We start from the raw sequence: 12930 nt of genomic DNA on the forward strand, positions 1-12930 counted from the left end.
ATGTACTGTTGCACATTAAGTACATATATAACTGTTCAAGCCTCACTGTGAGGCAATTGACCAGTCGCCAGCTGTCAATCAAACTCACGAAATAATCAATCAGATTTCGTTTATTGCGGCCACATGGTCCGACAAACAAAGACTGTCGGAGTAATGGATAAAGCATTTTATGAAAACACAACTTAGTGGGCGGAGCGATCTCGCATTTGGCGACTGGTCAATTCTTAATATGACCTCAAAAGGTATGAAATAACGATTACATGATGTAAATTTGATTGTTAACTGTATAGTAGAATATAGCATGACAATACCACTAAAATGACAATAACAGTAAATGCGATCACCTACTTGAAAATTTGAAATTTAGCAACTAGGAAGTGGCCAAGTGACAAGTGGCCAATTGACTGACTGACACGTGACTGACACGTGGCTGACACGTGGCTGACACGTGTCTAACTGACAGGTAACTAACTGACTAAAATGCATCGGCGTTATAAGCGTTCATGTAAAAATGTAGAACACTATCAAATCAGTGCCGCTTTACTCAGTTCGTATACAATTTACGGAACTGTTCACATATAGGCAATTATAAAAACGTCTAAATTATCTATAGAGCGATAATATTGGTCAACACGTTGTCTATATGGCATAGTAATGTTTATAATAAAACAGGTAAACTTGGAGTATCAATAGAAGTATTGCTTCATGTTATATCTTAGGATAGAAAATAGTTTTACTCGTGCAATAAAAAAATACTTTACATTTTCAAACTAGTATGACTTTATAGGCAGGGCAACATATTTCGATTTATAATTGCCTACAATTATTATTAGAATGGCACAACTGAAGCGGAAATTATGTACTAGGTCGCATGGTTTGAATTTTTCTCGAATTGACATATGAATGAGAATGCTGTAAAACAATTAAAACAGGAAATCTTCGAGTAAAACAGAATTGAATACATCAATCGTATGACGTTGATTAAAGCGATTGTTCCTCCGTTGGATGTGGTTGTTTTATACATTGTTCATAAATCGAACAGGAAGAACAAGCTTAGTGTATGCTAGAAGTGCGCATTGTAGAAAACATTGTTCATTTTCAAAATGCATACAATCGTTTTCAAATACAATACAAAATTATTATAAATAAAGCATACCAAATATATGTTATATTATATAACATGTCAAAATACAAATTGTTTATTATGTTGTTTAAAACTTCAAAAAAGTCCGTATGCGGCTCCAGATGTGTTCATAAACAAATACATAGTGCTGCGAAATTCGTTTTCTATCATAATGGGTGACCTATTTCAGGTACAAAGTACGGTGGCATAGAGGTGACATTCACTCCTCTTTTTGACGATGCTGCGAAGCATCGTCTAAGTTATCATATCATGAAAAAATTCTTCACAATGGCAACCTATGTCAAAGACCGAGCCAGTCCGATTGAGATAGCTCGATTTTTCTAATCGGCATACCTCGCTGATTATCATTGATAAAGGTATAGGAAGCTCAGCTATAAATAGGACAGCATATTCTGGGAAAAGATTTAATAATAGTTTGAAAACGTTAATTTTAAATAAGTTATATTAAATCCATTATATGTGTATAGATCAATGAAACAACTATGCATTTTCTGTATTGCATTTGACATTTGTCGTGATTCAGTAAATAAATTGCGAATTAAAACGTGTATTATTAACTTTCAACGCGATCATGAGTGTAAAGAAAACGAATTATTTCGAACCTGTCATTTGTAAACGTTGTAGCGACTATGGTATATAAACAGCATAATAGCTATATCATATCTGTGGTACTCGCTCTTCTGCGTGCTTTCTCATTTTGCATATTTTATAAACTTTTCAAACATAAATTACAGAGCCACATCAGTCCACATACTATGTTTGACAATTCATTCGTTTGTTGGATATTGTTTGTTGTTTTAAACACATATTAGGTCATATCGCGGAGATTTAGTTATTTATTGTAGTGTCACCCCTATTTAAAGGGCCAGCCAATATGACTTATGAGACACGTTTTGCGTGTATACCATGTACCTCCGAACTCCTAGCACTATGCCAGGCGCCAGGCGGATAGAAGTCCGAGTAACCATTTATTTTAAACTAGCTCGCGGCTCATGACCCGGCCATTTCGGAAGTCTAATGACAAACATCCATCCTTCGACAATCGGTCCCCATGGGGCTCGAATCTTCGACCCTCCCTACAGGGATTGGGTCAATCCCTACCTACGTGCTCTCAGAGCCCAGCACTATCCGGTTAAGACCGATAGCCCATGCCGACGTTTCACACATAAACTGTAAGTTTCACTTCATTCAGATTATTGTTGAGTCGGTGCTCTCAGAGCCCGGCACTGCTGCTTAAGGCAGACAGTCCACACTGACGGTCATCGTGCTAGATTGCACTTGCAAGACATGGTTGTCTTATAATGTGTACCATAAGGGTCATTGTTGTGTACAGAACGGTACCCGATTTCGTGTTAAGTTTTGACCGAATTAAAACTACCTGATGTTTGGAGGGCTATGGCCATATGTCTTGTGTGCGATATTAATTCAACCCATTTATGCCTAGCGTCTAGAAAAAATGCCTTCGCAAACAGCGTAGACCCAGATGAGACGCCGCATGATGCGACGTCTCATCTGGGTCTGCGCTGTTTGCTTAAACGAATTTATGTAAGAAATATTCTTAATATAGAAAAAAAATATACAAGACATCCCTAATTTTGGAAATAAATGGATCCAATTTAGCAGATTGGGATAGTCCACTAGGCATAAATGGGTTAATTTCTTGTCAACTCCGAGACTATGTGTGGCCAATACTATTTAAAGTGTCAAATAAAATACAATTGTTAAGTCCTACAACATCTATACATAGTATTTAATTGACTTTTGACATCTGAGCCTAACAATGACCTTTAAGCTATGGACACAAGTGTGCGCGCGACACGACGTCTTCATGTGGTGCTCCTAAGTGTAATGGGCTCCATTGTATTCAATGATTCTACAAATTCAACTCGAGCCAGATCATGACGGTGTTATCCAAATACATAAATAATCATGATGTCACATAAAAGAAGACAATAACCAACAAACGACGACGCTGAACTTCGTCTCAAATTCAGTGAATTCTAACACCAGATACTCTTGACGTCTTGTATTTGAAAGTATTTCATACGGGTTGAAGTTTACAAATTCTGATCTTTCTCACATAAGACGATATGAAAGTATGTCATAATCGATCTTGTCCATGCATTCAATCGGTGGTCATTTAAGAGACCTCATCGATGCGCAAAGTGAGTCATACTAGATCGAGTCCGACTACCTACCTGCGCCTAGATATAGGACACTGTATCGACGTCTCCGTTGTTCATACGAACAAATAGACATTTATACAAAACGAATACCTATTGGGCGCACAATAATGTGTTAAGTGTATTTAACATGATATGTCTGCCTTAACAAACAGAAAATCGGGTCGTGGTTCATACGCATGTAATGAAGTAGTCTAGTTCCTGTACTAGTAGATTTATGTGTTTATAAAACCGAACAAAGAGTTGTGCAATTGATAAAGGGAACCGTTTAAAAATAAAAACTAATATTAATTCACTTTTAAACCCTTTACTACTTAGATGCTTATGTTGACGTGTTTGAAGTCCCCTTAGAAAGTTAAAATTACTAGTAATTAAAGGCCTTTCTTACTAGACCAAAGGTATAAAGGCTTCCAGTTCCAACCCTTTGATACTGATGAGCAGCAAACAGCTTAAACCCTGATCATACTGCGAGTTACTCGCAGGCTGTTCTGGTTTTATGTTGTTTGGACATTTTCACTTAGCTTCTAAGTGGGAAAGGGTTTACAACACATGTATTTATACAAACTACAACTTGTGCCCTGCAACGGAAGTCTTGATCCACGAATCAATTGGTTATTGACCTTTGTATAAACAATAGTGAGCAACTGGTTTTATACCGGTTAAAAGCAGTAGATCTATAACATTCGGCTTTTAGTTTTGAACAACCCCTTATCGATAAATATGTGTTGATTTTTTTTGCCGTATCTATTGTTTAAACTTATAATCGCAGATGTTTAATGTCATTAACCCTGTGTGTTATATTAATCAAGATCTGCGTGATAGCTCGTGTACCAACTGTATGAAACGGTATGGAGTACATCATGTCAGGTCGGTCGATATCAACAGGAACGGAATATATACATGTTACAATATTGCATCACTCAACGTGTTTCAAAGCATGATGATGAATCATGAATGAATCAATATTTTCTTGTCTCTCAGCTGACTGAGTTTGATAAACGGTCATATACACTATGAAAGCAATATATGATAAATTAAGAGTACATCTACATTAACTGAGGCATGTAAACGTAGATAATTATACATCTTTAGACATAAGTCTGAAGTCATTTGATTCCCGCATTTAGTTGTACGTTTTGTATCATAGTATGGGACATTATTCAAAGGCACGCTATCGCCCGTAAAATAAGCTTTGTAAAGCCGACTCGAGCCCCAGTTGTAGTGACAATTATAGACGTTATTCGGCATGATGCACGAGTTTGCATTGTGGAAAAGGTAGCTCCGAGTAATTAACTATAAATAGATCTACTTGTTTACATGGGTAAGTGTGAAGCGCACGTGATCACCAAGTACAATTCGCGCATTTGTTTGGCATCCATGAAATAAATCGATACACGTTATTACGTAAACAGATCCAGCAATTGTTTTTAATTACACGTACTTATATCCGTCTTCCATTGTGGTAACACATGGTCAGATTTCAACCGCACGTTATTTTGATTTTCCAATCAGTGTACAGTTTTACTCAATGACAGTTATAACATACGATCAATACGCGCTTATATAGATGCAAACGACTTGTGCATGCTCATTTTGTTTCAATATAATTTACCAAATTCAAAATCATGCTGGGAATATCCAAATTAACACAAGGACATCAAAATAACCACCAAAAGATCATGTTTTGTTTTTCAAATATTATTGACCATACATATTTATAAACTACACTATTGAGATAAATACAAAAATATATTACCTATAAATGAATGTCACATGTAAAAAAACTATAAGGAATTGATAATGTCAATACACTTCTCAGCTTCAAACATTTACATTATATAGAATTTAAACCCAAACACACTTAACATCCAGTCAGTATAATAACTAACACAACATCATTTAAATGTTTAGAGCCAGCGTATTGCTGATTCATGCATAAAGCATTGAGATTATGTATAGTGATACTAACATATAATACATAAACGTCTATATTTCATTACAGTGCACATTATTTACATATTTAACAACTAATACATCCATATAAAAAATATGAGATCATCAAAATCGAACAATTAAATTTATAAAAAAAATATATATTTTTACCATTGTAAAAACAAAGTATTCTTAAACCATTATGCAAATAATGTCAAATTTCTAACAATCAAATAGATCAAAACTGATTTTAATTATGATAACATTTTGAATGAATTCTTGCAGGCAAAAGGCTTGCTTTAAGTCCGCTTCACAAATGGTAAAATCCATCACAGGTGTGCTTAAAAAAATTCACTCATCACGGAGTAAAATAGACAGCAGACACACAAGAAAAAAATAACTCTTAAATGCAGAGAGAGGACACCAAGAGATTTTCAAAAATAGTTTCATAGTTATCACAAAACATAATATCATGAACTATGAAGACAAGTGCATAAGTACACAAGTCTTTTTGAAATTCTGTTGATCGACGTACAATATCTTAGACACACATGCCATTTAAAGCCATTGTGGCTACATCCTCTCATTGTTCATGAAAATGTCCAGATAAAACTCAACCATACATGATATATCACCAAAATAACTATGGTCTGAAATTTTAGACAAAGAACAATGTTGAGCAATGTGATATGTTGGTCACATAAAATTGATACTCCGTCTTATCCCATCATTCATATAACAAATCTATGAAAATCGATCTGGTGAATGTGGGTCAATCAACAAAATTATCTCAGCACCTGTAAGTTCACTTTGAACATCCCACCTTTCAAGTACCAAACATAGGCTGAATATGAATATAAAAGCTCTTTAAAAAACATATTGCAACATATGTATATTAATGTGAATCCAATGTCAGAGAGAAAAAACCTCGGAAAAAAGTAACCTACCCTTAGTACCCCCAATTTTTTTTCACTTGACTATGCCAATTAAGCCTAGATAGTGCTGCTGTTCAAGTCGAAGTTACAACTCAGACTGCACTCTCTGTTCCAACATTTGAAGCTCCCGCTGGATATTGACAGGCAGGTCTTCACCGACCTGTTCCTCAAAGTAGTTTTTCAGTTCTCTGACTTCTGACTGCCAGAAATTCTTTGGCAGTCGAAACAACTCGTCCATATCCACCTCTTCCTTAAGGCCGGACAGATCTATGGACCCTGGCACGGGGATGAGTCCAACTGCAGACTTTATGGCACAGTCTTCGCCATTCACACGACGGAACATCCAATCCAAGACACGGGAGTTCTCGCCAAAGCCGGGCCACAGGAACCCTTTGGGACCCTTGCGGAACCAGTTGACGTGGAACACCTTTGGCAGCTTCAGCTTATTGTTGTGCTGGAAGCTAAGCCAGTGGTCCAAGTAGTGGCCAAAGTTGTAGCCAAAGAAAGGCCGCATTGCGAATGGATCATGCATGACAACTTTGGCTGAAATTAAGATATAAACGCCTTATTAATACAGTACTTAAACAAATATTCTACAGCCTTGTCATAACAACTGTACAATTTCAGCCTAAAAGAGACAATAGCATTAAAAACAACAACTTCAGTTTCTTCTTACAAAACACATTCTATTTACCTTTGTGTTCTGCAGCAGCAGTGGCTTCAGATTCCAGAGCAGCACCAACAAATACACCATGATTCCAGTCAAAGGCCTCATACACAAGGGGCACGCCTTCTGGGCGACGCCCACCAAAGATAATGCCCTCTATTGGGACTCCCTCAGGACTCTCCCACTGCTCATCAATGATGGGACACTGACCTGCAGGGGTGCAGAATCTGTCAAGAAGTCAAGAAGTAAATAGACACATTGAAATTCATGTTGTTGATTTTAAAGACAAACACATTATGACGAGTCTTTAAATTATAAATTCAATAGCTACAAGCAAAGTTTGCACAGTAGTAACACAAAAGTCAAGCTTAATTCAATACATTTTGAGCCACTTCTCTCTGCAATCAAGACAAACAAACCAAATAGGAGTCTATCCCAAACGAAGAATAGGGGTTTCGAACCATTTTAAATCAAGTCTGTTGTAAGGACCATACAATTCACAACTGTGAAATTGAAATAAAGACGTCTCATTAAACATTTTGCTTATGATATACCTAGAGTTCGGATGAGCAGCTGGTTTCTCCGTGGACTTGCTCCATTCTTCCTCTCCAAGCCATGATGTGATCGTTGCGTTGTCCGGAAGTTCATCCTCCATCCCCTCCCAGTACACCCCTCCATCGCTTGTCTCAGCAACATTCGTAAAGATCGTGTTTTTCATTACTTTCCTCATGGCATTAGGATTGGTCGTCATGGACGTTCCAGGGGCCACCCCAAAGAATCCTGCCTCCGGGTTGATTGCTCGCAGTTGTCCATTCTTGTCAAACCTCATCCAGGCAATGTCGTCCCCCACACAAGTGACTTTGTACCCAGGCAATGTTGGTTCCATCATGGCCAGGTTAGTCTTGCCACAAGCACTCGGGAAAGCAGCTGCAAAGTATTTCTTCTCACCCTTGGGGTTTTCAACTCCCATAATCTGGAAAACAGAAATATGATTGAGATTTCACAGATTAAGTTCTCAAAAAATCATGAATGAATGTAACAACCAAATTTTACTCAAGAAATATAAATCAAAACATTGAATTATATAAATAATTACATAATTTAATAAAAATCATTAATCATCCCTTTTGAACCAAAGGTCACAACCCTATTACCAGCATTCTCGTATTTATACTGGAAGGCCATGAAGCATTTTAACCGCTAGACATGTTAAAATCATGCAACAAATCCCCAATGTACGCTCCTGTTACTCACCAGCATGTGTTCTGCTAACCAGCCTTCTCTTCGGGCAAGGATGGAACCAAGTCTGAGAGCAAAGCATTTCTTTCCTAGCAACGAGTTTCCACCATAGCCACTGCCGAAAGAGCAAATCTCGTTTCTCTCAGGTAAGTGTGCAATCATGACATCCTTGGGATTGCACGGCCAGGATTCTTTGATACCATCAGCTGCAAGGAAACAAAATGAATTTAATTAATTAAGTTATTTTAATGTCAAACATAATGATTAAACAATTTTTTTTTATAAATTTATAGTATTACTTCTATCATAATTATATTGCGTTATTAACTTAAAGTTTGTTCTTGAACAAAGCAAATTGTTTAGTCTGTATTGTACATACATCACAATTTACTTCTTTCAAGATGTTACCACTACAGCCCAGGTTTCATTACCATTATTGTTTAAAGTTCAACATATGTAAAATCTGATGATTTAAAGGCCTATTTCCATAACTCAGCAACTAAGAGCAACTAATGATGCAATATAGAGCCTGGGGATAAATACAACCAGTCGATAACACAATAGCAGACCCAGCACTGATTAATCTTTGACAAATATTTAATGTACATCAAACCACAAGCAAACTACAACCGCTATAATTACATTTCATACAAATGAAAGACATGAAATAGTTTCATTAATGTATATTGCATGCCTGCAATCAGATAATTGCAAATGAATGCATAAGAAACTTAAATACATATTGGGTTGAGCTCTGTGAAAAGGGGGTTTAATACATGTGCGTAAAGTGTTGTCCCAGATCAGCCAGTGCAGTATGCACAGGCTTATCAGGGACGACACTTTTCGCTTAAACTAACTGGATTTTTTTAAGAAGAGACTTATTATAAACCAGTAAATGCATTTTGTACAACCTTATACCCAATACTATGCATCTGGAAGTAACTACCCTATATTCCAGAATTTAATATTACTCTACAGTATTACCCTGATTATTATCTTCAGCTAAAAAACATAAGAAGAGAAACTTACCAACACCTGTACTTGTCACTGGCTTGCCAACAGAGTGCAGGCACTTCACACACTCGCCTTCCTTTAGGGTGTCCAGCACTTTCTGTCCAATGCGCGTCATAATGCCCATGCTGGCAACCACGCACGCGGAGTCTGTAAGCTCAGTACCGATCTTGGACAGGGGGGACCCCACTGGCCCCATGCTGAAAGGGATCATGTACATCGTGCGGCCCATCATGCAGCCAGGAAACCTAGCGTGCAAAGCCTCCTCCATGTCTTGTGGGGACATCCAGTTGGCAAGCATGCTCTTCACACCTCCTTTTGTCTGTGTGATTGTGTCTTGTCTCTCCTCTGTTGAAATGAAGGTCCTACTCTCAACTCTAGCTTTAGACAAATCAAAGCAATTTATTATTAACTAATGAGAATTAATTAATGTGTGAAGAAACATAACAAATCATTTAACATGTTAGCCTACCAGTTCTCATATTTAGGTAAAGGTTTGATAGTTCCTTCCTTCTGCAAAATGTAAAGCAAGAGATCTTTCTCCTTTTCTGACCCATCGCAGATGTGGATTGCCTCTGGTTGACACACTTTGGCATTTTCCTCAACGTAGAATCGAACCTGCTTTGGCAGTCTGTTTAAGTTGCCATAGATGATTCTTTTGTTGGACTTTGGCTAAAGTTTGCTTGAGGAGCATGCTACCTCTTTAAGGTAATGGGTGGCAAACCTAAAAACATACCATGCTTTTATGTCATTCATAGTATATATAAACAGGTAAATGTTAATAATTGTTTACATATACCCAATTCTACTTCATTAAACGGAGTTAAAATAGGTACAATTCTCTTTAACCAATGCATACCATGTGTCAGTGAATGAGCTTGGTCACATTGAGAGTGGACTGGTTGGCTCAGTTAAGAGAGCAATCTCCCCTAAAGCAAGGTATGCCAGGTTCTAAGACCGGTCTTGTTTCACATTTTCATGCATTTTGACATTGGACACCCAGTGTGGGACCTTGACATTACCTGGTTATACTCTTAAGAGACCCATGGATAATTATATATCACTGGAATCCATTTATTCGAGGACAAAAACATATCCCACTGAGGGACAGGAGGGGGTGAGTGTCACGGTATGAACTTTGTAATGTTAGGGGAGAGAATATGTGGCGGCCCAATCACTTGGAAGCACTTCTCTTGAAAGCAAGAGTACGGATTTGTCTCCTTAACTAGTCACACAATTTTTAGCTCATCTATTTTTTGAAGAAAAAAAAAGAGCTATTGTCATCACCTTGGCGTCGGCGTCTGCGTCGGCGTTGGCGTCCGGTTAAGTTTTGCGTTTAGGTCCACTTTTCTCAGAAAGTATCAATGCTATTGCATTCAAACTTGGTACACTTACTAACTATCATGAGGGGACTGGGCAGGCAAAGTTAGATAACTCTGGCGTGCATTTTGACAGAATTATGTGCTGTTTTTATACTTAGAAAATTGAAAATTTTGTGTAAGTTTTGTGTTTAGGTCCATTTTATTCCTACAGTATCAAAGCTATTGCTTTCATACTTGCAACACTTATTAACTATCATAAGGGGACTGTGCAGGCAAAGTTATGTAACTCTGACTGGCATTTTGACAGAATTATGTGCCCTTTTTAAACTTAGAAAATTGAAAATTTGGTTAAGTTTTGTGTTTTGGTCCACTTAGTATCATAGTATCATAGATATTGCTTTCATACTTGGAACACTCGCAAACTATCATAAGGGTACAGTAAAAGGACAAGTTGCATAACTCTGGTTGTCATTTTTACGGAATTATGGCCCTTTTTTGACTTAGTAACTTTGAATATATGGTTAAATTTTGTGTTTCGATCCACTTTTCTTCTAAAGTATCAAGGCTATTGCTTTCAAACTTCAAATACTTTTATGCTATCATGAGGTTACTGTACCTGGCAAGTTGAATTTTACTTTGACCTTTGAATGACCTTGACTCTCAAGGTCAAATTATTAAATTTTGCTAAAAATGCCATAACTTCTTTATTTATGATTAGAATTGATTGATACTTTGACAAAACTACTCTTACCTGACATACCACAATAGACTCCACCCAAACCATCCTCCATGCCCTCCCTCCTCCCCCCCCCGAATTTTTTTTTAAAGATCATCTCACAAATGACCACCACACCCTCACACTATACTATACCCCCCCCCCACCCCACCCCCCAATTGTTTTTTTTTGAAACGGTTAAAAAACACAAATATTTATTTTTATTATTTTATGTTTGAAATACCGTCTAACCGTCGCACCAAATAATACCCCCCCTCCCCCCCCCCCTGAATTCCCCCCTTAATTTTTTTTTTTTTTTTTAAGATCATCTCACAAATGACCACCACAGCCTCACACTATACTATACCCCCCCCACCCCCCACCCCCGAATCCCCACTCCTCCCCCCTAATTTTTTTTTTATTATTTTTTTTATTTTAAGATCATCTCACAAATGACCACCACACCCTCACACTATACTATACCCCCCCCCCCCCACCCCACCCCCCAATTTATTTTTTTTGAAACGGTTAAAAAACACAAATATTTATTTTTATTATTTTATGTTTGAAATACCGTCCAACCATCGCACCCAAGAATACCCCCCCACCCCCCCACCCCGAATTCCCCCCCCCCCTTTTTTTTAAGATCATCTCACAAATGACCACCACACACTCACACTATACTATACCCCCCCCCCCCCAACCCCACCCCCCCCCCCCTTTTTTTTTGAAACGGTAAAAAAACACAAATATTTATTTTTATTATTTTATGTTTGAAATACCGTCCAACCATCGCACCCAAGAATACTCCCCCACTTCCCTACCCTATTTTTTTTTAAGATCATCTCACAAATTACCACCACACCCTCACACTATACCCCCCCCCCCCCACCCCACCCCCCCCCCCCATTTTTTTTGAAACGGGTAAAAAACACAAATATTTATTTTTATTATTTTATGTTTGAAATACCGTCCAACCATCGCACCCAAGAATCCCCCCCCCCCACCCCCGAATTTTTTTTTTGCATTTTTTTTCTCATTTTTTGAAGATAATGTAATAAATGTCCACGCCTCCACACTATACAACCCTCTTCACTCCGCCCCTCCCTCCTTTGTGATTGAAAATGAGAGTCCCTTCACCTTTAAAAAGAAAATAGATGAGCGGTCTGCACCCGCAAGGCGGTGCTCTTGTTTGCTCTGTTATAATGTCATATAATCTTGGACTAATATAATCTCAAATCACATTGTGGTGGTAATTATTTTAATCTAATTTCAATTAACCACTTAGTGCATATCAACTATTATCCATATTTAAAGCGTAAATCATGTACAGTTAAAATTGTTTTTTTCCAAATACAATTTATTCATGTGATAAATGAAATCATGCGATCAACGGTTCCCACGCATGAGTTCAACGAGAGCATTGTCAAAGCAAAACGAAGTTACGATTGAACACATTGCTCTTTGAAAACAAAAACATTTATGCCGAGTCCAACACACGCAAGAAATTCGTAAAATACCAATTGACGAAAAATCATAAATTAACATGACATTACAGGCAAAAAAATTGTTTCTGAACGTACTCTATCCTTACCAGCCTTACAACTTAAAAAAAATGCCGGAACTGGATGAAAGACGGAACATAATGACTGACTGGTGATCGCCACCATTCGTGCAAGTAAAATACTAATCTAATTATGATATTGTTTTTTTAAACACTAAATTGTGACGATTTAAAATAGCCATTTTAAGCTACCATAATATCCGAGACACGCCAACCAT

The 12930-nt window shown here is 37.5% G+C and overlaps 1 protein-coding gene across 1 annotated transcript; it reads right to left on the reverse strand.

Annotated features, from left to right (window-relative positions):
• Positions 1-5478: 5478 nt before the first annotated feature.
• Positions 5479-9819, reverse strand: LOC127831675 (phosphoenolpyruvate carboxykinase [GTP], mitochondrial-like). The gene is made up of 6 exons (XM_052356695.1): positions 9584-9819; positions 9130-9492; positions 8116-8306; positions 7416-7834; positions 6889-7088; positions 5479-6737 (listed from the first exon to the last, which is right to left on the reverse strand). The coding sequence occupies exons 1-6, from the start codon at positions 9705-9707 to the stop codon at positions 6280-6282; spliced, it is 1755 nt and encodes a 584-aa protein (XP_052212655.1). The 5' UTR covers positions 9708-9819; the 3' UTR covers positions 5479-6279.
• Positions 9820-12930: the final 3111 nt, after the last annotated feature.

Source organism: Dreissena polymorpha, chromosome 5 (assembly GCF_020536995.1).
Source record: "Dreissena polymorpha isolate Duluth1 chromosome 5, UMN_Dpol_1.0, whole genome shotgun sequence".
NCBI lineage: Eukaryota > Metazoa > Mollusca > Bivalvia > Myida > Dreissenidae > Dreissena > Dreissena polymorpha.